The sequence below is a fragment of the Propithecus coquereli genome, unplaced genomic scaffold (genome assembly GCF_000956105.1).
Source record: "Propithecus coquereli isolate 6110/MARCELLA unplaced genomic scaffold, Pcoq_1.0 Scaffold94, whole genome shotgun sequence".
Taxonomy (NCBI): Eukaryota; Metazoa; Chordata; class Mammalia; order Primates; family Indriidae; genus Propithecus; species Propithecus coquereli.
In genome coordinates, this window is record NW_012155729.1 from 3183637 (window position 1) to 3208328 (window position 24692).

The 24692-nt window shown below is 47.1% G+C and overlaps 3 protein-coding genes across 4 annotated transcripts in view; 2 read left to right on the forward strand and 1 right to left on the reverse strand.

Moving 5' to 3' along the window:
• Window positions 1–6820, forward strand: part of UCN3 (urocortin 3) — a 32461-nt gene extending 25641 nt beyond the window's left edge. Inside the window, exons 1-2 of one of the 2 annotated variants that reach the window (XM_012664932.1) lie at window positions 5697–5753; window positions 6018–6820. In XM_012664932.1, coding sequence (XP_012520386.1) covers window positions 6024–6518 — 495 coding nt within the window. In that variant the 5' untranslated portion in view covers window positions 5697–5753; window positions 6018–6023 and the 3' untranslated portion in view covers window positions 6519–6820. Of the gene's footprint in view, window positions 1–5696; window positions 5754–6017 lie in introns of those variants that run through there. The other variant, XM_012664930.1, reaches the window with a different exon arrangement.
• A 6657-nt stretch (window positions 6821–13477) lies between these two features.
• TUBAL3 (tubulin, alpha-like 3) lies at window positions 13478–24328 on the reverse strand. Its single transcript, XM_012664899.1, has 4 exons — window positions 24290–24328; window positions 16745–16982; window positions 14947–15099; window positions 13478–14442 (listed from the first exon to the last, which is right to left on the reverse strand). Exons 1-4 carry the CDS (start codon window positions 24326–24328, stop codon window positions 13478–13480), a joined length of 1395 nt encoding a protein of 464 aa, XP_012520353.1.
• A 137-nt stretch (window positions 24329–24465) lies between these two features.
• The window catches only part of NET1 (neuroepithelial cell transforming 1), a 59204-nt gene continuing 58977 nt past the window's right edge, over window positions 24466–24692 (forward strand). The window contains 1 exon segment of the mRNA XM_012664900.1: window positions 24466–24593. Within this exon segment, the coding sequence (XP_012520354.1) occupies window positions 24466–24593 (128 nt within the window).

Below are 24692 nucleotides of genomic sequence, written 5' to 3' on the forward strand. Positions count from 1 at the left end.
TTTACATATGGAATAGTGTATGGTTTATGGAATAGTGTATGGTTTACATATGGAATAGTGTGTGGTTTATATATGGAATAGTCTGTGGTTTTTATATATGGAGTAGTATATGGTTTACATATGGAATAGTGCATGGTTTATATATGGAATAGTGTGTGGTTTATATATGGAATAGTGTATGGTTTACATATGGAGTACTGTGTGGTTTACATATGGAATGGTGTATGGTTTACATATGGAATGGTGTATGGTTTACATATGGAATAGTGTGTGGTTTATATATGGAATAGTGTATGGTTTACATATGGAATAGTGTGTGGTTTATATATGGAATAGTGTATGGTTTACATATGGAATAGTGTATGGTTTACATATGTAATAGTGTATGGTTTATATATGGAATAGTGTATGGTTTATATATGGAATACTGTATGGTTAATATATGGAATAGTGTATGGTTTACATATGGAATAGTGTGTGGTTTACATATGGAATAGTGTCTGGTTTATATATGGAATAGTATCTGGTTTACATATGGAATAGTGTATGGTTTATCTATGGAGTAGTGTATGGTTTATATGTGGAATAGTGTATGTTTTATATATGGAATAGTGTGTGGTTTATATGTGGAATAGTGTGTGGTTTACATATGGAATAGTGTGTGGTTTATATGTGGAATAGTGCATGATTTACATATGGAATAGTGTGTGGTTTACATATGGATAGTGTATGGTTTATATGTGGAGTAGTGTATGGTTTATATGTGGAATAGTGTATGGTTTATATATGGAGTAGTGTACGGTTTATATGTGGAATAGTGTATGATTTATATATGCAGTAGTGTATGATTTTGAGTAATTTTGTTGTATATGGATATTCACTTGTCCTAGCACCATTTGTTGAAAGATGTTCTTTTCCCATTGAAGTAACTTTGTGTATCTGTAAAAAATCAATTGGCTGTGTACGTATGGATCTATTTCCAAACTCTTTATACGGTGCCCTTGGTCTATTTCTTGATCTGTAACACCCAGTACTATAGCTTTATAATACATCTTTAACTTAGGTAGTTCATGTTCTTAAAGTTTGTTCTTCTTCACGAGATTGTTTTATTATAGCTATGCCAGGTCCTTTGATTTTTCAGATAAATTTTAACATGAGCCAGGCGCGGGAGGGCTCGGGGGGCGGGAGGGAGGAGGGCGGGAGGCCACGAGCACCTGTCATCTGGTGACGTGGACGGCTGGTTCTGGTCGTATTTTAAATGAAATCTCATCGCAGTGCAGGCACTACGTCTGGAATTACGATCCCCCGTGATCTGTCACTTTTATATATATACACGAGGGAGTCGAGCGGTTTCCATAGAGAGGGGAGATCGCAGCCCACCGAGGAACAATACCGGAGGAGAGGAGCGGGCGACCCCAGGGCAGGCAGAGGCGAGGGGATGTGCCCAGGGCAGACCGCCCGGCCCTGAAGCTGCGCCGCCCGCCTGTGCGTTTCCACGGCAGAGCCAAGTCTGCTCTTGGGTAAGCTTGAGGTCTGGGCTGACTGACGGGGCGTGTGCGTTTGCCCTCAATTAGGAGGAGGTGCTGGGCTCTAGACAGGTGTGAGAGGTGAGCGCTGCCAGCACCCTGGGGTGGGAGCCCACGGGGCGGGAGCTGAACCGCACTGCACTCTGTGCTTTCAATCAGGAGATGCAAACCCCAAACAGATCAGGGCAACTTCCCAGGAGGCAGAGTTATCTCCCCCTTGCTGGTATAGAGAGACCAGCTTTGCAAAAGGTAACAGACCAGAGGCAGATACAAATCTGTTGGTACCAATCTATTTTCTCTGAACAGAGTTCAGCTGTAAACAAGAAAGTCAGAGCGGTGATGGGGCCCAGACGGGGAACGGGGTGGGACGTGGGGGAAAGAGAAAGTGCGGCGCGTTGCCCGCAGCACCTGCCGAGCAGCCGGGACGCCGGCGTTTCTTGTTCGCCCAGTGCCAGAGTCCTTCACTCTGTCTTCCCCTTCCGCTCGCTGATACACCTGGGGCAGGTAACGTCTGCTTTTCAGGATGCAGCTGCTGAATCGGAGAGGTTAAGGGACACCCAAGGCAGGTAAGAGACGTGGGGGTCTCCAGCCCGGGTCCCCTGCTTCAAAGCCCAGAGTCCCTTCCGCCTTGCTACACAGGGTCGTGGGGTGGGGGACAGAGATCTGCACAGATTTTAAGTGCCGCCTGTGAAGGGGAGAGGCATGCTTGCTGCTTGCTGTCTACATTTTGATGTTCAAGTTTTCTGAGAAATCCCGTTTGCAATTTCCTCCCCAAATAGAGCCACCTAGCAAAAGAAAAAAACAAAAAACCTTCTTTTAGCATTTAAAAAATGTTTTTAAATGGTTCATTCTTTAGCTTTTTAGTTTAATTTCTTGTCCGTATTTGTAGACCAATGCCCCTCCCCCCCACCCCCCGGGAATAGCTTGGCACCGGGCAAAGCTGGCTTCACTGAGCCACCCTGTCCCCTCTCCCTGGAAGGTGCCGAATCCAGGCTGGCCCAGAGCTCTCCTTGCCTCTCATTTGAGTGCTGGGCTCTGTCAAGCTCTCAGAAGCAACAGTATCTCGTTGAAGCACGCTAGAAAAGTGCTACTGTAACAAGAACCCAAGGGAGTGGTTGAGATTCAGCTATCCAAGGAGAAAGACAGGGGTGTGGACTTTTGCCCCTTCTATCTAACTAGAGGGTGCTCAGTTATTTACACGGCAGGCAGCAGGGAAATCCTAAACTTTCGTGTTGTCTCACTAGGGGGTATGGCAAAAGAGTCCACGTGACGTAAGAGGAGAAACTTGCTTAGGAATTCGACTTTACATGGAGAAAAAGGACATTTTTTTCCTTGTGAAGAGTTTCTTTTCTTTTATCCTGCAAACCCTAAACAAATCTAAAGAAATCCTTTAAAAAGTGCCAGAAAGAAATCCGAATGTGCTTCCCAGCCCCCAGCCACTCACTTGGATGGTGAATATTTCCAGGATTGCAAAAAACACTAATATTTTAGACAAACTACAGCTAAGCTCAGCCCGGGCTTCCCCGTCATGTACAACTCATAGTGCTGGCAGTTCCTTTGCTTGATGACTTTGCATCGGTGCTGAGGATGAGGAGACATCGTCCAAAACCCACAGCCCCACCCCTGCTAGAGGCCGGGGCTTGCGGGCAGGGGCAGCTCTACTACCCTGGGATGCCCTGAGAACAGGACACCATTCCGGGACACCTGCTCCCGGACACCTGGTACAGATCATAGACACCTGCGGCACCCTCTCCGTGAACACGGTGATCTCCCCTGATGGGAGACTTGGGATTTGAATAAGAGGATGACACATTTTTAAAGGCACAATATTTACCAGTTGACCCCAAAAAGGCAAAAAATTAAAGAGTTAAAAGGGATTTCACTTCCCCACCCCTAAAGGATTGCTTTTGTAACTGAGATGAGACACAGAGCATTTTCAGGGGGACTTATCCAGAGGCTAGCCCATTGCAAGGGAAAATCCAAAATTTTCCCCAGGAAGGCTGCAGAAGATTATTTAGGCAAAGATGTTTTGTGTTCAGCACTCGGGTGACTCCAGGTATATGCATATGATTTCAAAATTTAAAAAAACAGTATGTCTTTATAATGGATTTTTTTCCTCTATGATCTGTGATAATATGTATTTGCAAAAAGAATAGACATCCAAAAAGAAAATTTAAAAGAGGTTGTTTTACCTTGGAAAGTAAATTGGTTTAATTAAGTGCCTGAATACTAATCTGAATTTCAGTTCACTCGACAAATATTTATTGAGGACATGATTCGGTACAAGACACTAACGACCACATCAGCCCTTCCCAGACATCCCAAGTGGCTCCAGAGGGAAAATCTCTGTGTAGCAGAAGCTACATATTTAGCAGAAATGAAGATGCCAAAGGAATGCCACACTCAAAGTGGCCCCAAGTCTTCCAGGTCGGGGGGACGTAGATAGGCAGGTGGGCGCAGACTCAATGCATTCTGAGCTCCGAAACACCTGCAACGATTGTGCAGAACCGGAGGCGGTTGAGGGCGAACCCAGAGCGCTGTCCTGGGGAGGGACCTTGAGGGAAGGGCAGAAAGCGCTGCTGGAGCGTTGCCGCCACCGCAGTTTGAATGGGGAGGAAGCCAGTGGGGCGACAGCCACGTGGAAGCCCCCAGGTGGGAGCACGAGGACAGCTCCGGGCTGCGCCTCAGCATCCTCCAGCTTAGCACACACACACCCAGCTCCAGGCAACGTTGGTCAGGTGCAAATAGAGAAATCATTTCGCCCCCGTCCTCTCTGTAGAGGGGCCTCTTGCTTTCGGAAGTAGAAAAACAACGAAACCAGGACAAAGAGATTCTAGAACCCCAGCGCCCACTCTCACAGAGGACCACACTGAGACCAAGGGGTTTAGTCACTAGTTAGCGGAAGGACGGAGTCTGATCTGTGAAAGGACGAGGGGACAAAGGAGTAGAGGGACAGAGTTTCCTCACCATTTTCCTACCAGTATTAACCCTCTCTGGGTTGGTTTTTGTTTTTTAAACTCCTTTCAGAGGTAACAAGCCATGCAAAATTGCTCCCAAGCTTTAAGATGCCTTCAAGATATAAGAGGCAGCCAAAACCAAATTCCTACCTGATTTGTGCGGAAACAACCACCTGTATTCTCAGCGAGGATAAAGCTGAAGGTCTGGTTGTTGAATGCAAGATTTAAGGAAAGAAAAGTCTATTTTCCCCAGGGACAGTCGACCCACCCCTGTGACTCTGGCACACCCCCAGGAGCACAGAGCTGGGCCGGGAGACAGAGCAGCGGTTCTGAGAGTGCGGTCCACGATCCACATCGGCATCTCCCAGGACTGCGTTAGACGCGCACGTTCTCAGCCCCACCCCAGACCTAGTGACGTGGGGACTCTCGGGAGGGGGCCTGTCGTCTGCGTGTGAGCCATCCCTATGATTCTGAACAACTCTAAGTTTGAGAACCACCGACTTAGACTAAGTCAAAGGCAAAAGGTTGTTGTTGAATGCAAGATTTAAAGAATGAAGGTCTTGCACAGGCTGGGGTGAGTCGGCGGTGTGTAGTCAGAACCTACAACCAGAGACACGGAACAGCAAGGGTATCAGTCCGCAGGATTGAATCCCTGGCTCACACCACCTGGCACGTGTGTGCATACGTGTATGTGTATGTGTACGTGTGTGTAGTTCTGAAAAGGTGTGTGCACACCCAACCTTCTCCTAAGAAGACCTGGAGATTGTTTATGTATAAACGGATGTGGGCCAGCCTCTACTGAGTGATTAGACCAGGAGCTTTCACACATTGATATTTTTAACTGAATCCTTCACTTACCCTTTATGAGGTATTATAGTTATCATGATCCCGTTATCGGATGAGGAAATCGAAATTCACGGAGGTTAAGTAATCTGCCTAAGGCCCAAAGGCCAGTCAGGGTGAAGACGGAATTCCAGTCTGCGTCTGCCTAACTCCAAAGCCTGTGTTGTTCTCACTACACCATGCTACACACCCAAATCTGACCAGTTCACACATTGGGATGATTTAAAGAAAGGATCATGTGTATTTTCATAAGATCTCATAAAGATTATGAAAAATTTTTGTAATGCAAATAAATGAACAAGTGAATTTTTGGCCATTGAAATCAACCAAGTTAGGCTGCTAAACGTTTAATTCTTTGTTATTCGCTTCACAGGGCCAGGGGCCACCTGCAAATCTGAATTGAACAAAACCCATAAATACTAGGAAGGTAACGGTTCTCACACTTTAGCCATCATTAAAATCATCTGAAGGGTTTGCTAAAACACAATTGCGGGGCCCAGAGTTTTCGATTCACCAGTTCTGGGAAAAGATCTAGGAGTGATTTGTGTGTCTAAAAAATTCGCCGGTGACATTAAGGCGGCTGGTCTGTGGACTGCACTTTGGGAAGCCTTGTAGGAGAACAATATCACCATCCCTAATCCACGTCCTCTGAGCCCCAAACCCCGTCCCACACCCCTCTTTTCTGCCGCAGGGAGAGATGCTGGTGCAGATCCGCTTCCTGCTGCCCCTGCTGCTGCTGCTCCTCGGGGGGCCCCGCACAGGCCTCGCCCACAAGGTCCGCAAAGCGGAGCCCATCCTCAGCTGCCTCAGCACCGCCCTGGCTGAGGCCAGGAAGAGCCAACCGGAGGGCGCGTCCCCGCTGGGCAAGAGGAGCGCCCACTACCTGCTGGGCCAAGTCTCGTCTTCAGGAGAGCAGGAGGAGGAGGAGGACAAGGAGAAAAGGGCTTTCTCTGTCTCTGGGGGCAGGGGTGCGGCCAGGAGCCCCCGGTACAAATACCTGTCCCAGGCACAGCTCAGGGGGAAGCTGTACCAGGACAAGGCCAAGAGTGACCGGCACACCAAGGTCACTCTGTCCCTCGATGTTCCCACCGAAATCATGAACATCCTCTTAAAGATCGCCAAGGCCAAGTCCTTGAGAGCCAAGGCAGCCGCCAACGCAGAGCTGATGGCGCAGATCGGGCGGAAGAAGTAGAGGAGGAGGCGGGGCAGGGGGCAGGGGGGCGGCTCGAGGACAGAAGGCGGTGGGGGATGAGGTGCGCCGTCAGCTGGTTGGTGTTTTGTGGGATCAATGGGTTTCCCAGGCTGCTTCACCACAGAGCCCCTCGGACCTCTTCCCGCCCCGGCCCTGTCTCCCCTGTCCTCTGTCCACACACACAGAAGAGCAGACACCGGCAAGGGGCAGATTTCACACCTTCCTCCTCCCTGGGCTGCCCCAGCGATCCCACCCGGAGGGGAGCCCTGAATGCCAACCCCACCCCCCAGGCAGAGCCCGGAGACGCACCGCTCCCCATCTGGTCACCGAACCCCTTCCGTGCCTCCTCACCCCATTAAAACCAATGGTTTCTTGAACCTCTGGCCTGTCTCTGTTTCTCTGCCCCCAGCAGCCGCCTCCCAACCCTGAGTTCGGAAGAGGGACGCGGGGCGGGGGCCCTGGCGAGCCAAGCCCGGTCTCCCCAAGAGGGGCACGGCTCTGGGAGGACGGCTGAGCACTGGCGTCCGTCACTTGCTCTAGAGCCGTCCCTGGAGCCTGGTCCCACCCAAGGGACATGACCTGGGAACTGTTTTCGACATCCAGGCCAAAAGCGAGAGGGAGCTTTAAATGACGCCCCCGTGACATCCCAAACCCCTCCATGGCTCACGAGGCTGCGGGGCCGCCAGTCTTCTGTGGGGCGTATTGAGCCCACAGTGACCGCTGGGCGCCGTGCTGGGAGCATGGCAGATGCTGATGTCTGGGGTCAGGCCTCTGCGCCCCCCAGTAGTCTCGGCGAGTAGACTAAGGCAAAAGTTGAAAAGCAGCAAATGCCACCAGGAAGAATATAAAAGATGAACTGTGAAGTGATAGTATTTAGTGCAAAAACTATATACGTGAGGAATTCAGAGATAAGAATATTTAATATGTGCAAAATCCCACTAACAATGGACACCAGCAGGAACTCCGATGGCTCCTGGCAGCAGAGACCAAGGGCCAGATTCCCAGAAGAGGGGGTTCCGCATGGTGCCAAGTCACAGATGAACAAAATAAGCTTCCGCGTGGAGAAACACACCAGCCACCGACACCACCAGAGGCAAAGTCAAAAGACAAATGAATGACAAATTTGGAAAACTATTTGCCATTCATGTAAAAGGTAGATGGATTATTTATCAAATATGCAAAGAACCACTCAAAACTGAGAAGAACAAGAACAAATCCAAGAGATAAATAAGCAAAAACGTGAAGAGATCACATAAACACACACACAAATTGTAAATGACCCTTGAATATATGAAAAGCTGCTCAGCTCCATCCATAACTGCACTCATGTCGATGTCTTACCTCTCATACTGTGAAAGTCCCCAAGTGTGACGACACGCTCTGTCGGCAAGGTCGGCGGCTGCCCTCCTCCATGGCTGGCTGGTCGGAGTATAAACGCTAGAAAGGTGATTTGCCAACACTTATCAAAATCACAAATTCATTTTTCCTCTAGCCCAGCAATCCTTCTGCTAGCAAGCATTACTGGAAAAAAAACATTTTTCTTTTAAGGTTAAAAGTGAAGTTAAAAGTACCCCATCTCTCAACAGGACTAAGGCTCCAAAAAAGTGAAAATGCAACTGTCGTGTCTGTCCTGGAAAACCACATGCTGGGGAAGAGAGAATTCTCCCTGGTGGTTCAGAACATCTCCGTCCGAGTCTAGGTTCTTCTACATGTTAAGTGCCCGCGAGCAAATCTGGTAACTTCCCTGCGAGCCGATGTGCCAGGAGCCCCGACCGGTGCTTTCTGAACGTTACCGCATTTAATTCTCTCAGGTCTGTGTTAAGGTAGTTACTACGTCTTTCCATTTTGAAGATGGATACACTGAGGCCCAGAGACGTTAGAGCACGTGTCCAAGGCCTCCCAGCTGTTAAGTAACAGAGTAACTGACCCCAGACCCTCTCTCATTGGGCCATCAGGTGCCGACGCTTCACTTGCACAAAGAGCATCAAACGCCAGCCACCCCCACCTGACGGGCTCCCACGGGGCTCAAACGAACTACGAACAGAAAAGCACCACACAGATACGGGCGCTGCGACTATCGTCCCCTGCAGATGGGTCTGGTACGTGGAGTGACTGAAGAGAGAGCAGGAGCAGACGGTCAACAACCTAGGGAGAGGCGGCCAGAACCGTAACCCACCCGCGGCAGAGGGAAAAGCAGTGGCTTCCTGCTGGACGGCTCCCCGTCCTCGAGTCCAGCGTCCCGCGAGTCTGACCTCCTGCAGATCAGTCCCTGCTTGGACAGCCAGGAGCGCGTCCTAAGCGCGTGCTCTCGGTGACACCGGCAGCAGGTGGAAGGCAGAGACGGCCAATCCCTCACTCCCCCGGGCTCCTCCTCCTCAGTCAGGAAGCTACAAACGGGGAAGGCACAGCCTCGCCAGCTGCAGGAATCCGACAGTCCAATTTAACAACGCTTCGCCGCGGCTAAACAGTATCTCGTAGAACGGGGCAGACCCTGGTAATCAGCAGGTGAGCGTAGGTGCTCAGTACACAGGATTTAACACTGTGGACGGGACGGTCATGAGTCCTTGGTTGGTAATCATTGGTCATTATTCTGAGACACAGTTTTGAATTGCTGTGCAAGGCAGAGCTGCACGAACGAGTTACTTATGTGCCTAACTGATCACCCGGCGTCTCTGTCTCCAAGCGACGTGGTTGCTCCCTACTAATTACCTCGTAGGCCTCATATCACGTAAGGCCTGACCAGCGTTGCTTAGGTTTTCAGTTACACATTACCGCATTTTGCAGAGGAAATTGCTGATGAACGCAGCAATGCCGAAGGTCTCAGACGTGCTCTCTGCGTGTTGGCTCTGTCGGATTCTGTTTCAGGAGTGTATCGGAGAACCATACCCGAGCCTCTGCCCTGCAGCTGTGATGTATGGACCAGTTAGAAACTGGGGAAGAACCACCAAAGAGGAAAAGCTAATGCAACTGCGTTCAACTAACACATAATCATGTAACAAACAAATTTTTAAAAGATTAAAAAGTAAAAAGGGCTTAATTTATCTCATAAAGGTCAGCAGGCTTCTTTAGAACAGTTTACGAGGGACTGTGACTGTGTTTGCACTGAGGACCTCCCTCTGTAGCAGATTTAAATTTTAAAATAATAGTAATAATAATTCTCTCACTGTAAGTAGAGATACCAGGATAAATGAAACCAGAAGAGGTCTCGTCTTTCCTTGTCAAGAATCAGTAAGATTCTTGGCACCAACAAGAACACAAAAGCATCCATTCAGCAGTCAGGAAAGGAATTTGCACCGTGGAAGAGAGAAAGAAATGTGACTTTTTTTTAAAGAAAAGGAATGAAAATAAAGGCATATGAGGTTCATAAGAAAAAGAAAAATTTTTGGAAGTGTTTTTTGGGGGCAAGAAAAAATGAGTTTGTGTGAGTGAAAAATTCTCAACACAATCCATCAGATTATTTGTTTCGGTTTAAACTCCCTTAAAAATTAGTTTGAGCTCTCTTTTATAAATAAAATAAGGATCCGTAGCCAAGTGAACCTCCTTTGAGGAGACAAGTGAACGATGACGTGATCTCTCGATGTTCTATCGAACAAGAAATCCTGAAAACAAACGTCAACAACAGACAGCCTGCTTCGTGACAAACGGGAGCTGTAAGCAAAGAATCAGGGAAAGCCAAGTGACACCCAGCAGTCAATCAGATATTTTATGTAATTTCAAGAAATGGGAAATACACATGTTCAAAAGCAGTTAGTATTAAACTAAAAAGACATCTATGTCTCTTAAGAGCCAGAGCATACAAGATCCGATCCAATGGGACAGCTAGCTGCCTTCGCAAGGATGGCAGGTGTGATCTGACTTGGAAACCAGGTAACAACGTGACTCAAATCATGAGTGGGCTAAGGACCCCCTCATTCTTTATTTAATGGGGTTCCTGTTACAGACAGTGGCTGGGGTCAGCATGTTCCGGTGGGTCACAAGGAGCAGTCACAGCCTGGGCAGTGTCACTAAGATGCCTCTACAGGCTAAGGAGGCAAAAGACAAAACATTTACCTTTGCAAGGTCAGCCCGACCCTGTGGGATGATGTACGGTTTCCTTCGAGGATAAGCACGTCCAGTGTCCTCCCTCCTCCCTGCATGCATCATTGTGCCCCACGGGAACCTCCTGTCCGAGACCAACACCCCCCACCCATGTGTCTGTCACCCACCAACACCTGGGTCAGCCCACCTCTTTTCTTGATCGTTTTAGCCCTGGGCTTATCAGTGCCTTGCAGGGCTCCTGTCTCAGCTGTTGGTGATTTCAATGCACATGCGGATGAACTCCCCGACACCCTGGCCCCGACCTGGTCCTGCATCCTGCCTTTCCAGCTCGCTCTGTCTATGGCCCCAACTCCAACCATCTGCCAGGCCCGCGGAGACCAATAATCCACAGATCCTGCTAGTTTTCACCGTCCCCCACTCCCTACCTCACAGCTTCTCTGCCCTCCTTCCCGTCTAAACGCCACAGTGAGTATTACACCTGCTCCCTGGGGCACACCTGCAATCCCCTTGTTCCAAATTGGCTTTGCCTTATCGATTAAGCCCTGATTAATTCAAACACTCCATCATTCTACCCTCGCGCCCCAAAGCTGAACACAGCTAAAAACACGCACGCGCACACGCGCACACGCACGCTCACGCTGATTGGTCTCACTTTAAAATCCTCGCTAAACTCTGAAAGTGGACCCTGTGTACCGTCCAGCAACTGCACCACCTTCCTTGCGCCTTCACTCTCTGTCCTAGACTTTCCCTCATTTTCTTCTCTCCCCTAAGTTCCAGTATGTCCTTCCCCATCCAACCTTGGCTGCTGACATTGCTTCCTTTTTCCCTAAGAAAATGGGATGTTTCAGAAGCAAAACTTCACAAAAATCCCACCTCTTCTACACCCCTAGAGCCCCTGTGCTCACACACGCTGCCTTCCTCTCTGTCCCCTGTTTCAGGACGACCTCTGTGCTATGCCCCTAAGTCCCCCCGCCCCTGACCTCTTCAGACAGGGATCCGACAGCTTTTCCGTGTCTCTCCCACATCATCGACATTGCATCCTGCCCTGCACCATTCAGCTTAGCAAACGCACCGCGGGCACTTCTCCCACGTTGACAATGACGACTCCTCCATTGGGAGCCGTCACTCTGCTCCCTGTTACAGCGACACTCACTCGGAACAATCTCCCCGCACTCTCTTCCCTTCTCCATTAACCCACGCTGGCCAAGCTTGCATCCACCGAAGCCTCCCGTCAAGGTCAGCCGGCCCTGAATGTTGCTAAAGCCAGCGGTCAGGACTAAGCCCTCCTTGCTTGACCTGTGGGCATCCTCTGACCCTAGACCGCCTCCCTCCACCTGGGAGACCAGCCTTTCTGCACCTCCTTGCGGCCCCTCCTGCCGGTAAGTTCTCCCTCCAGGGGTCCATGTTCTCGCTTGTGGCTCCCTTGAAGTCCTTGGCAAATGTCTCTTTCCCCGGAAGCCTCGATGACCACCTTATTTAAAACTGCAACCCTTTTCTCTCACGGTGCTCTATTTCCCCCCAATAGGACCTACCATCTTTTAACATGCCGTGTAATTTACTTATTATGTTTCTCTTCTTTCTCCTGCCACCTTCACTAACTATATGAGCTCCACGAGGGAAGCAATTGTGTTTGTTTTGTTCGATGTGAATAGTGACGCACATCATCGGTGCTCGGTAAACACCTGGTAAGTAAATCAAATAAGATGTATTGAAGTTCTCGTGATAAGGAAGCCATGCAAGTACTGTATTTATGATATTTAAGAGTGTTTGGGTGAATAAGATCATATGCAGTCTTGTAATCCCAATTTTAAATTATACAAATTTTGTAAATAAGTTTACACTTGTGTTCTTAAGTAAAAATCTTATACCATATTTATAGTTTAATTTATTAGATTTTTTAAAAATTACTTAGAGTACTTGAGAAAGTTAGACAAAGTCCCTAAAAGAAAATAGAATGTATTAAATTTACACGCAATCGAAAACATTTAGAAGCATTTATCGAAGACTGTAGGGCGGTCTGAAGTTCAAGTGCATGTCCTTAAAAAGTGATTACACAGATTTGCTAGGCTGTCACAGCTGAACCTACAAGCTTAAGAAATAGTTTTTCATCTTAACTTTAATATATTAACTTTTTTGTTTAAAAAAAATCTATAAATGGCCTTTTTCTGGATGCGTGAATTCGCACACAAATCTGCCCCCAGCACCAAAAACTCCCATTAACAATGGTGTTATTTAAGCGTCTCACTAGTGACCTCCAGTGGCTGAAGAGAGAAATGACACATGTACGTTGAAAAATGTTAAACAGCCTTCATGAATTTATAGCTATTCTGTCCCTAGCAGATTTTTGTTTCAAATGGGGCTATTCAGCGGAAGAAATGGCTTTCACCTCTGACCTTCAGGACACCCACATTCAAATTTTAAAGAGCATTCTTGTTGTTTGTGTAAAAAACAAACTGAGACCTTACGGCACTCATTTGGAGGAAAAAAAAGCGTCACTCTGAAAATATTCGTGGTTTATTCAGTGTAAAAATACAGAGATGGGGAAATACGTTCACAGTCAACAGGTGCTGTTTTCCACCTCAGGTACGGGAAAGGAAAAGCATAAGATGTAGGGTTTCATAGTGTTGTCATTAAAAAAAAAAAAAAAAAAAACAGAATAGATCTAGGTTTTCATTCTGACAAAAAGACAGAGACAAAAGCCCGACCTAGACGCGACTCCACACCTCTGCAGGCTGCTGGGTGGCAGAGGAGACTCACGCCGGCGGAGCGGGAAATGTGTGCCCAGTGCTAGCACCGACCCATTTAACTCAGCGTGGAGCTTCGGGCCTTGCCTGACTCAGTTTTGTTTTTCTTCTAAGCAGGGGAGCTCTGCCCACTGAGCGTGCGAGGGCTTGGAAGGCAGGCACGAGGATCTCCCCTATTCATTTCCACCAGCCGTCCTTGCCGGAGAAGCTCTTCCCCGCCTCCTCGTAATCCTGCTCCAGGGCTGCCAAGTCCTCCCGGGCCTCCGAGAACTCCCCCTCCTCCATGCCCTCCCTGAGGTACCAGTGCAGAAACGCCCTCTTGGCATACATGAGGTCAAACTTGTGGTCCAGGCGGGCCCAGGCCTCCACGACGGCCGTGCTGTTGCTCAGCATGCACACGGCCCGCTGCAGCCCGGCCAGGTCCCCTCCCGGCGTCACCGTGGGCGGCTGGTTGTTGATGCCCACCTTGAAGCCAGTCGGACACCAGTCCACAAACCGGACAGGGTGCCTGGACTTCACGGCTGCGATGGCGGCGTTCACCTCCTTGGGGACCACGTCCCCTCTGTAGAGCAGGCAGCAGGCCATGTACCTCCCACGCCGAGGGTCACACTGGACCAGGTGGCTGGAGGGCTCGAAGCAGGCGGCAGTGATGTCCGCGACGGAGAGCTGCTCGTGGAAGGCCCTGTCGGCGGGGACAACGGGGGCGAAGGTTGTCATGGGGAAGTGGATTCTCGGGTAAGGCACCAGGTTGGTCTGGAATTCGATTAGGTCCACGTTCAAGGGCCCCCGAAACCGGAGGGAAGCGGTGATGGCAGACACGGCCTGGACCATCAGTCTGTTGATGCCGGCGTAAGAGGGGCGCTCGACGCCCAGCTTACGGTGGCACATGTCGTAGACGGCCTGGTTGTCCACGAGGAAGGTGCAGTCGGCGTGCTCGATGGTGGAGTGGGTGGTGAGGACAGCGTTGTACGGCTCCACCACGGCCGCGGAGACCCTGGGGCCCGGATAGACGGAGAACTCCAGTTTCGTCTTCCTGCCGTACTCCACCGAGAGCTGCTCCATCAGCAGAGACGCGAATCCCGACCCAGTGCCCCCTCCAAAGCTGCGAAAAATCAAAAATCCCTGAAGTCCGCTGCACCGCTCTGCCTGGGGGAAGGAAATGGGTGTGAGAACTCGGCCAGATAAATCCAGACGCCGTGAACTGGGTGGTACCAGTAGGACACAACAAATTCCCAAAAACAAACAGAAACTACTTTTGGAACAGACGGGTTTACCGTCGTCAAACCCACCATAAACGAGATTTGGTCTCAAAAAACAAATTAATAATAATAATAATAATAAGTAACCGATCTCCAGGTAGGGGGCGCCTCCTGTAAACTTCATAAATAGCGGTTACCACTGGAAAACGACAGTTTTAGAGTGCTTTGGAAGTCTCTGACAGCAAGATAAACCCTGTGTTCGTAGAAGCAAGGGAAATCAGAGTGAAGGCTCCGGGCCCTTCCCACACAGCAAGGTAGAAGCAAAGCCGACAGCAGGGCCCTGGGCCTCGCGTGGGCTCTGAGCACCCATGTGCAGGCCAGGGCGGGAGGGCAGGGGCGACGGTGGGGGCGGGCGGGTGATGCTGGTGAGAGGAGGAAAGGGGCCACTTGCCAGCTGCCGGGTCCTCTCCAGCACGAGGTCGATGACCCCGGATCCCACTGAGTAGCGGCCCCGGGCGTAGTTGTTGGCAGCATCCTCCTTCCCGCTGAGGAGCTGCTCCGGGTGGAAGAGGGCTTGGTGCCTCCCGGTCCGGATCCCGTCTGCAGAGGGTGAAAGGAGGTCAGTGCCCTCGGTCCAGTTCAGCTGCCAACCCCTCGGGAGTCCTCCCGGACCCTGTGCCCTGAGCCCCGCACTCCCCGCCAGCGTGGTGGTCAAGGAATGGAATCCATGCTGCTCAATTAGCCTTTCCTAGTCTGGGAAAATGGAGAATCCTTTACATATAAGTTGAAAGAGAGTTTTCCTACCATAAACGCTGTTTCAGTCTCCGAGGGCTGCTGTAACACATGACAACAAATTTGGTGGCTTAAAACATCAGAAACTTATTTCCTAACGGATCAGGAGGCCAGAAGTCCCAAACCAAGGCGATGGCAGAGTTGGTGGTTCCTTCTGGAGCCGCTGGGGAGAGCCCATTCCGCACCTGTCTCCCAGCGTCGGGCGATGGCTGACGTCCTGCTGCCCTTGCCTGGTAGCCGCCCCTCTCCAGTCTCTGCCTCGGGCGTACGAGCCTCCCCCAGCCCCGAATGTGTGTCTGTGTGCCTTCTCTCCTTATAAGGACACAGTTGTGTGGTTTTAGGGCCCCTCCAATCCAGGATGACTCAGCTTAACTACCTGCAAAGACCCTATTTCCAAGTAAGGTCACCTGCTGGGTTTCCAGGTGGATATGAATTTTGGGGGACACTCTGACCCCACTATACACCCTATGGCACTTTGGCATTTTGAGACAAGCATTCCCATGCACAAATAGCCCACTGCGTGCTGGAAAGGGACGTGGAAAGACGCAGCGATCTCAATTACCACTGGCCCACTTAAAAGCGGCTTCCAGTCCCGACGCGGCGAGCACGATGCACGCGCAGGGAACGGCATCACGACGTCGGCAGTGTTAAGTACCACCAAGAGCAACCCACGCCCGGTTTCACTGCCTTTTAAAACCCTGGCAGCACGCCCCACTGCCCCGCCTTAGAACCCAGTTCTGCTCTCAATACCTCAGTGATCTTAGGCAAGTTCCTTAACCTCCCCGAGACTCCGTTTCCTCATCCACAAATTAAGGATGACGATAATTTCTCCTGACAGGGTGTTGAAAGGAGTAAGGGAAAATACCCGTGCAGGTCCTCAGCCAGTGCAGAATCGTGACGGCAGACTGAATGGCTGTGTCTCCCCGGAATTCCCATGTTGAAGACCTAGTCCCCACACGGTGCTATCAGGAGGTAAGGTCTGTGGGAGGTGATTAGGTCATGCGGGTTGGCCCTCATGAGTGGGATTAGTGCCCTCGTGAGAAGAAACGTGGAGATGACCTCTCCACCCGGTAAGGACACACAGAGCCAGGAAGAGAGCCCTCCCCAGGAGCCAACCACAACTCACAGTATCAAACCCAAATCCACCTTCCTCTCCAGCTTCTCCCTTAAGTCAGTAAGACCCCCTTCTCTCTCCGGGATCTGTCTAGCTCCGTTTCAAGAGTTTTTGCACAAGATACTACAAAATCTGCCAAGAAGGCTAACCCAGTCTTCCCTTTGGGTGCGTTTGTCACGCTGATCACCCTAAATGGCCACTGTGTAGCCTCTAGCTTGGGAAAAGATGCAGATGATCCCGTTCCGATAGGTTAGTATAATCTGATAATCCCGCCCACTCGGTTTCTTTGTTTTGAGCGTGAACCTGGCCAAGTACCCTAGAATGTAAAATTTATTTAACCTATAACAGTTGGTTCCAAGTCCACGAAGAGTGCCCTGGGCACGTGCTTCCCAGCTCTCGTCTGGCAAAAGAAGGTATTGAAAGACGCGTTCTCTTGCTCCGTTTTAGCATTTTCCAGTGGATTCCTTTCGGGAATGATGCCGTCCGGCTGGATTCCATGTTCCAGGCAATAGAGTTCCCAACAAGCGTCCCCGATCTGGACGCCGGCCTGACCAACGTGGATGGAAAGGCACTCCTTCTGGAACAAGACACAGTGAGTCGGACAACAGGAGCTACGTTACTTAGCACTTCTGGGTACAAATGGCAGAGCCAAGCTAGCTCACGGCCACAGAGAAATTTATTATAAGATAATCAAAAGTGTTTCATGGAAACCAAAAGCCAGGGTACAGCTAAGCTTCAGACACAATTAAACCAAGGGCTTAAATTCCATTAAAATCTTATTTCAACAACGTAAACTAAGCATCTACTCCATACTAGGCTAAGAACTAAGACTACACACACACACACACACACACACACACACATATGCATGTAGGCACTTGTAACTCAAGTCAGAATACAGCTGATTTAACTTCACCCTTTTAATATAGGTGAGATATATATATGTGTGTATGTTAGGTTGATTTACCCAGAAAAAAAAATTAGCTAGCTATTTCAAAGAAATTAAACTAAAATCAATATATAGCCTTTTCGGTTATTAAAACCCATTGCAGGTAAATCAAGAATGTTATCTTTTCATGCCTTGAGATGTTACATTTACCATTCATATATGCTGTAAATAAGAATGGATATTCAATCTAAACTTAAAACTAGTGGAAAATTTTACAAGGAAAAATGCAATGGACTTAACAACCCCAAAATGTAAAACTTCCATACCATAACAAATTTACATATATAAAAATTGATTTTTATATAGCTCAAATTTTACATACATCAATTTTTTAAAAAAACACTTGAGACATCAACTGGATAAATAGGCAAATCACATAAGCAAATGAATTACAAAAGAAAGATTGTCAAATGCAAAGATTTAGACCCAATGGCATTCACAGCATTATAGTTTATAAACAAGAAAACCCACAACCAATCTACTTAATCTACCTAACCGTGCATCTGCTGTTGGATACTCACAAGGATGGTACATCAATGCAATAGCATGTTATGCAAGCCTTAAATGTTTACCCCAGAAAAATGATTTATGACATGGTAAATGTTTATGATAACATATTAAGTAAAAAGCACGTAAGGTGCATAATTTTTTTATATGTTAAGTATGATGTCAAATACATTCAAAAATAGGCATAAAAAATCTAAAAGAAAATGCACCAGGATATTGACTCCAATTATATCTGGCTAGTGATTTTTTTTCTTGTCTAAACTTGACTATTTTCTTCCTCTCTCATCAGCCTCCACACCCCCCACATTCCACTTTTAAATCACCATTCACTTTTTTCCTAAGGCGAACACTTATTTTGGTAATTTAAACAGACACAATGATCTGCTGCTTTAAGAGAGGGAATGAAAAAGTTAAATCCTAAAAATCTAAAGTGACAGCAGTTGCTGATTTTAATATTGGTGCAGTTTATGCCAGTGATGCTGGAATAAATCCCTGCAGGGGTCTTATAGAGGGAGACCCACCGTCGTCTGCGTCATCTGGGTCTTTCACGCATCCACCAGATAAGCTGAGGAGCGACTCTGCCCTTGTCCAAGACTGCATGACCCCAAAGCCTGAGATTCAACTACAGAAAGACCTCAGGCCCCCGGCAATCATGGGGCTGTGGTTTACTAATCCGAGGGAAGGAGGGAGGGAGCTCTGGCCGGCCACACCCTTGCAGTCTGGCTTGGACTCTGTTCGTGTTCAGGGGCATCGAACCCTTGCACTTTGTCTCGGTGATTCACAAGACACAACACGGCCCTCTTTGCTTCCTGAGAAACGCAGCTTCACTGCTTTAGTAGAAATTCCACCTGTTTCTTCTCTGTGCGACAAGCAGTCGTCTCTCAAGACAAAAGCCACAAACGTAATTTAGAAAGCACTTCACTTAGTACCAGCTAATATTCCAGCCTCTATTTGGATCAAAGCAACGCATTCCATTACAAACAGGCTTCTTTGAATACCCTTATCTGCAAAGCACAGTTTTCTTTTTCTCCCCTCCTGTTGGACTGAATACGCTGTAAATACATTAGCTATTAATACTGTAATCGGATCAAAACCTGGTTTCCTGAATTTCAGTTAAAATTTTAGAAGGGAAGAGGGGATGTTCACTGCTTCTCCATCATTAAAACGTCTCACTTTTGTAAAGTTTACATGTAGGTTTCTCTCACTAACTCCCTCAGCTGTCTCCCACCCAGCCCTGCACGCTACTGACATGTAAAATTGAGGCATAGATGTGGCATTTGCTCACAACGTTCCCACTTAAAATAATCACTAACATAAAAAAATTGCTTTTTCAAGTGGTTCAGACATCAGAGTGGTACTGTTCTTTTTAAACTCAGCAGGAAAAACTCAGCCCAATAAACATCTTCGTTTTAGAAGCAGCTGAGTTTATAACATAACTGTGCATCCAAGGGTATATTAATAGAAGACTATCTTCACCTTATTTTTCTCTTAGTTTCTCCCTCTTGTCCAAACTCTCTATTAAAATATTAGTCAAACTATAAAATAGTATAAGATTGTAAAATGCCCCTTACCCATTTTCCCCAATGGGAATATCTTGTGGGACTGTAATACAACTTCACACCTGGAAGGCTGACGTTGATACAGTCAAGATGCAGAGCATTCCAGTACCACAAGCATCCCTCAGGGTGAAAGGCAGAATTTTTAAAAGCAAAACAATTTTTAAAAATGTTGGACAGAGAGTCCAATGGGGCAGGAAGACCTGAGAGGAAAAAGCATTTTGAAAGCCTGCTTCCATGAAAGAACTAAAAATTCTAAGATACTGAAAATTACTCACTGGCACAGAAGAGAATGAAAGGGAGGTGGATCGGAAACGGTAGTCCCCGACTCAGAATTACTGTAAGCAATTAGAACACATTCGTTATCATGCCCCAGGTACAAAACTCAAGAGAGGTAAAGATGTCTGTGCACTTTATCCTGCCAGGCATTTATGAGGTTAGCGCCGTGACCTGAGTCTGAAGTCCCCAGAAACTCTTAACAGCGTAACTAAAAGGGAAACAATTGATGTCTACAGAAAAATCAGCACACCCGGCCTAAAACAAAAGTAAAAATTAAAGGTAACTGTTGCTTGAGCACTTCAATTAAAGTCAATGAATGACTACAAATCAGCAAAGTTTTACCTTAAAAAAAAAAAAAAAGCAAAACCACAGGTGAGTAGAGGAGAGCCCGTCTAACCCTGCTTCCAACTCAGGTACACGGATTGAAACCAATGTCTTTTTAAATATTTCTTCTCTTGTATTAAGAACTTACTAAGAATTGTTTGCTGGGGAAATGGGCCAAATGTGGAGAGTCAGATTTGCTACGACAGCGAATCAGCTGTCCACGGGCAGAAGGCAGAGCCACTTACCATGCTGACACAGAGCAGCCCCTGCCCGCGGTAATGATTGAAGGATCCAGGAGCTTTTCCAGCCAAGCTCTGTCGCAGGGCCCGGAAATGACTCCACCTGAGGGCTGAAGCTCTGTCTTCACTTAAAGCAGTACAGCTTCTTTTTAATTTTTTTGTTCTCTGGTCTCAGAGTCGCTATGATGGGCCTGAACAACCTGGGATAGAGTTTGTGCTGAAGTACCACGCGCTTATCCAAATCTACTTCCAGCTTATACCTGTGTTGAAAATAACAAGTGTCTTTAAAAAATCCTCCTCTTGGCCAGGCGCTGTGGCTCACGCCTGTGATCCCAGCACTGTGGGAGGCCGAGGTGGGAGGATCTAGCTTGAGGTCAGGAGTTTGAGACCAGTCTGAGCAAGAGTGAGACCCCGTTTCTACTAAAAACAGAAAAATTTAGCCAGGCATGGTGGACACCTGTGTCCCGACTACTCAGGAGGCTGAGGCAGGAGGATCGCTTGAGCCCAGGAGTTTGAGGCTGCAGTGAGCTATGATGCTACTGCACTCCAGCCTGGGTGACAGAGTGAGACTCTGTCTCAAAAAAAAAAAAAAAATCCTCCCCTTATATTAAGAATTTATTAAGCATTGCCAAAGAAAAGGAAAGCGTATGAGTAAAATTTGTTGCAACAGCAAGTAAGCTTTTTCTATTGCATAAATACCAGACGAATATCTTCTCCTTAAATGAGATTCAAACAATCCCTAAATACATAGAGCAAACCAGGCCCCTCAACCACTACCACATCCAAACATACAGGGGCTTTGTTTTCATTATTTATTTTATTTTAAATTTTTATATTATTATTCATAACATTATTTTCAATTCATTGCATCGAGATCAGATAACATAGTTAAAATGATTTTTTTCTTTATGTATTTGTTAAAACTTCCTTTATATTTTGCTATGTGGTCAATTTTTGAAAATGTTCCATGAATGCTTGAAAAGAATACAATGTTTTAGATAGATGCATTAAATCAAACTGATTTATCATCTAGTCCAAATTTTGAGTATCCATTATGTCAAACGATGTGTTAAAATTTTCTGTGGTGATTGTAGATTTGCCTACTATTTCTTATTCTGGCAATTTTTGCTTTAGAGAGAGAGAGAGACTATGTTACTAAGAGTATATATAGACAGAGATTTTAAATTGTTCTATTTTCTGTGGAATCAAAACTTTTTATAATTCTTAAATGACTCTTTACCTATATTAATGAGCTTTGCCTTAAAGTGTTTATGATAAAATATTTATATTATCATCCCTACTTTAACATAGGTTTTTTTGGTTAGTGTTTGAATGATGTCTTTTCCCATATTTTTACATTCTTAGAAACTGAAAAACCTTTCAGCACTGTATTTTGGATATGTCCTTCGTACGTATAAACATAGCTGAATTTTTTCCTATTTTTATCTTTCCATGGGAGAATTACATTTGATATGATAATATAGTTAGATTTAGATATACTATTAATATCCTATTTTGTGCTTTCTGTTTGTTCCCATATTCTAAGTTGCCCTTTCTCTCTTTTCTGGTCTTCTTTGAATTATTTTTTTTTTAGCATAGTAACAATTTTATTATTCAGTAATCAAAATAAAATTTTTATCACTCAAGAATCTTGGTTTGTACTACTTGTTCCTCACAACTCTGAGACAATGAAAAAACTATAGTGTTTTGGGGCCGTTTTCTCTGGAACTTATTATGAGTTATACTTATCTCTGGTTTTGATCTTCATAAAGTCAACTCCTCTCTGTCAATAATTCCCCCAAATTTTCAGGGCCCTGGTACTTCCATATAACAAAAAGGAGGAGTAAGCTATAAAGTCAGAGTGATATTCATTTTATTGCTGTATCAAATTACTCCCATTGGCCCCTGATATTTTCAGTTTGAAACGAGACGAAGGAAAAATCAGATAATCTGAATATCTCATTGCCAGTCCACTGACATACTCAGTATTGTTCGTTAGTTTTTAAAAATTCTCAACCTGGCAGGGCGCGGTGGCTCACGCCTGTAATCCTAGCACTCTGGGAGGCCGAGGCGGGCGGATTGTTTGAGCTCAGGAGTTCGAGACCAGCCTGAGCAAGAGCGAGACCCCGTCTCTACCAAAAATAGAAAGAAATTAATTGGACAGCTAAAAATATATAGAAAAAAATTAGCCGGGCATGGTGGCGCATGCCTGTAGTCCCAGCTACTTGGGAGGCTGAGGCAGTAGGATCGCTTGGGCCCAGGAGTCTGAGGTTGCTGTGAGCTAGGCTGACGCCACGGCACTCACTCTAGCCCGGAGTGAGACTCTGTTTCAAAAAAAAAAAAAAAAAAAAAAAATTTCTCAACCTCACTTAGAGTTATGATCAGCTCAGATTTGCAAAAGAATTAGAATAAAATTAGAAAATCCCTTTTGCAATATAATTTAAGAAAAGTATCTTCTCATAATTCCATTTTTCTTTGGAAAACTACTTTTTAAAGGAAAAATGTTGTGAATAATTGAGTGGAATCAGAAGTTGTCCAGTGAACGAAAATTGGACGCTGTCGCCCTGCATAAACAACAGGATTCTGTTCCCCACCAGAATCTCTGCGCTGACATCCTGGAGCATCTGTCACTGCAGGAGTGATCATTACAAGTTCCCAGAGGACTGACCACTTCTGATGGCACCAGCAAAACCGGTTGCAGGACCTGCAAGGCTGAGGACAGACTCTGAATTCTGAGGATCTCGCCAACGTATGTATTAGGTTGAAACTATGAAACTGTTGTTTCTGTGGGTAAAAAGGTCGAATGTCAGTGATTTCATGTGGTTTTATCTAAATATTTGTGTCCTAGGAAGTTCTCTCTGGGTGGAGGCCAACTCCCTAAATGACATTTCTGTATTCTTATTCTCTAACTAATACAAAGCAATACTCTCTTCTTTAATTTTGGGGGAGGAATAGAAGATACAATAGAAGTGGTTCTTCGCTAAGGGCATCTTACTCCTTAACTTCGTTCCCTTTTTAAAATTAAAACATGTTTTTACCCCTCGTGTTATAAAGATAATGCAAGTTCAGTATCTCCTTGTTTTTAAAAAAATATACTAAATGTAAGAAATTAAAAATAAATTTTTTTAAATACCCAAAGTTTGACCACCTAGAGACATTTTAATACATTGACTTTATTCATAACTCTGAATATGCGAAATATACCTCTGTATTCCATGTTTTGTTTAAAATTACCGTACTATTTTATTACACACTTCACAGTTCATTTTTATTGGCTGGATGTATTATTTTCAGTGGATGAGCTGTAATTAGCCATTTCCCTATCATTAATATCTTCTTATAGATATAGTTTTATTACTTAGGATGAATTCCCAGAAATGGAATAACAGTGCCAAGGGAGAGGCTATTTTTAAAGCCTTTGACACATGTAAAGCAATATTTAAAATCAAATAATGGGTTGTTTAGCAATTTTCTTTTTCACTTGAGAAGGTCCTTTACTTTCCGTCGTGCCTTCTGCCGCCTTGTACGAGCGGAGGATGAAGTCACCCCTCCCCCCACCCCACCCCCGTCCCATCTTGCTAGGGAGAGACTGTCCCTTCCTTATGGGGAGACAGGAGGGTGCATCATGACTTTTCACCGGTTTCCTGGAGACGGCCCTGGGAACACACTTCCAGGACCTTTGGTAGTTGGGAATATATCTCATATCGGCCGTATATACCCGATAACTGAGCGTGCATATGGCCAGTAACCAAGCCTCCCTTCAGGTCATTACTTTCAACCTCTCTTCTCCCCAAATGCTAAGAAAGATCTAGTGACCCAAGATGCTTCCAGTCCATTTGCCTTGGCCTGTATGAAAGTCCCAATAATAGTGAAAGCGCCGGGCCTTGGGCGTGCAGAGGTGGAGTCAGAATTAAAGCCGAGCTTCCCAGACTCCCTGCCGGCCACCTGCGCTCCCTTTCTCCGGCTCCTTAGGGTCCCCAGTGGCCGCGAGGGCGAGGAGGGCGGGACTCCGCGTCTCCTAGCAACCTACACCCGCTCTCTGATTGGCCAGTCGCTGCGCAGCCGCCATTTTCAAATCCCCGGATGACGGCGGCGGCGGGTCCCCGCTGACAGGCGCTTTCTGCCTGGCACAGGCCGGCGGGCACCGTGCCCGCCCCTGCCGGTCTCCCGGGCACTCGGCCACCGCCCCACCCCCTCCTCCGTGCCATGGAGCCCGAGCTGGCGGCTCAGAAGCAGCCCCGGCCGCGGAGGAGAAGCCGTCGGGCCTCTGGGCTGAGCGCGGAGGGCGCCGCGGGGCCTTCTGCCGACACGCCCGGGCCGGGGCCGGAGGAGAGGTGAGCGCGGGGCGGGTGAGGGCCGGGGAGGTGAGTGCGGGAGAGGTGAGTGTGGGGGTGGAGCGAGGGCCGGGGTAGGAGGTAAAGGGGGGAGCGGGG

Excerpts from the sequence above, each read along its gene's own strand:
- TUBAL3 (XM_012664899.1), bottom strand. The coding sequence starts at position 24,328 with ATGGCGGCTGCGCAGCGACTGGCCAATCAGAGAGCGGGT. Across the intron at positions 15,100-16,744 it reads CTTGGAACCAACTGTTATAG|ACGGGATCCGGACCGGGAGG; the intron begins GTTAAATAAATT and ends CACCCTCTGCAG. Across the intron at positions 14,443-14,946 it reads GAGGACCCGGCAGCTGGCAA|AGCGGTGCAGCGGACTTCAG; the intron begins GTGGCCCCTTTC and ends TCCCCCAGGCAG.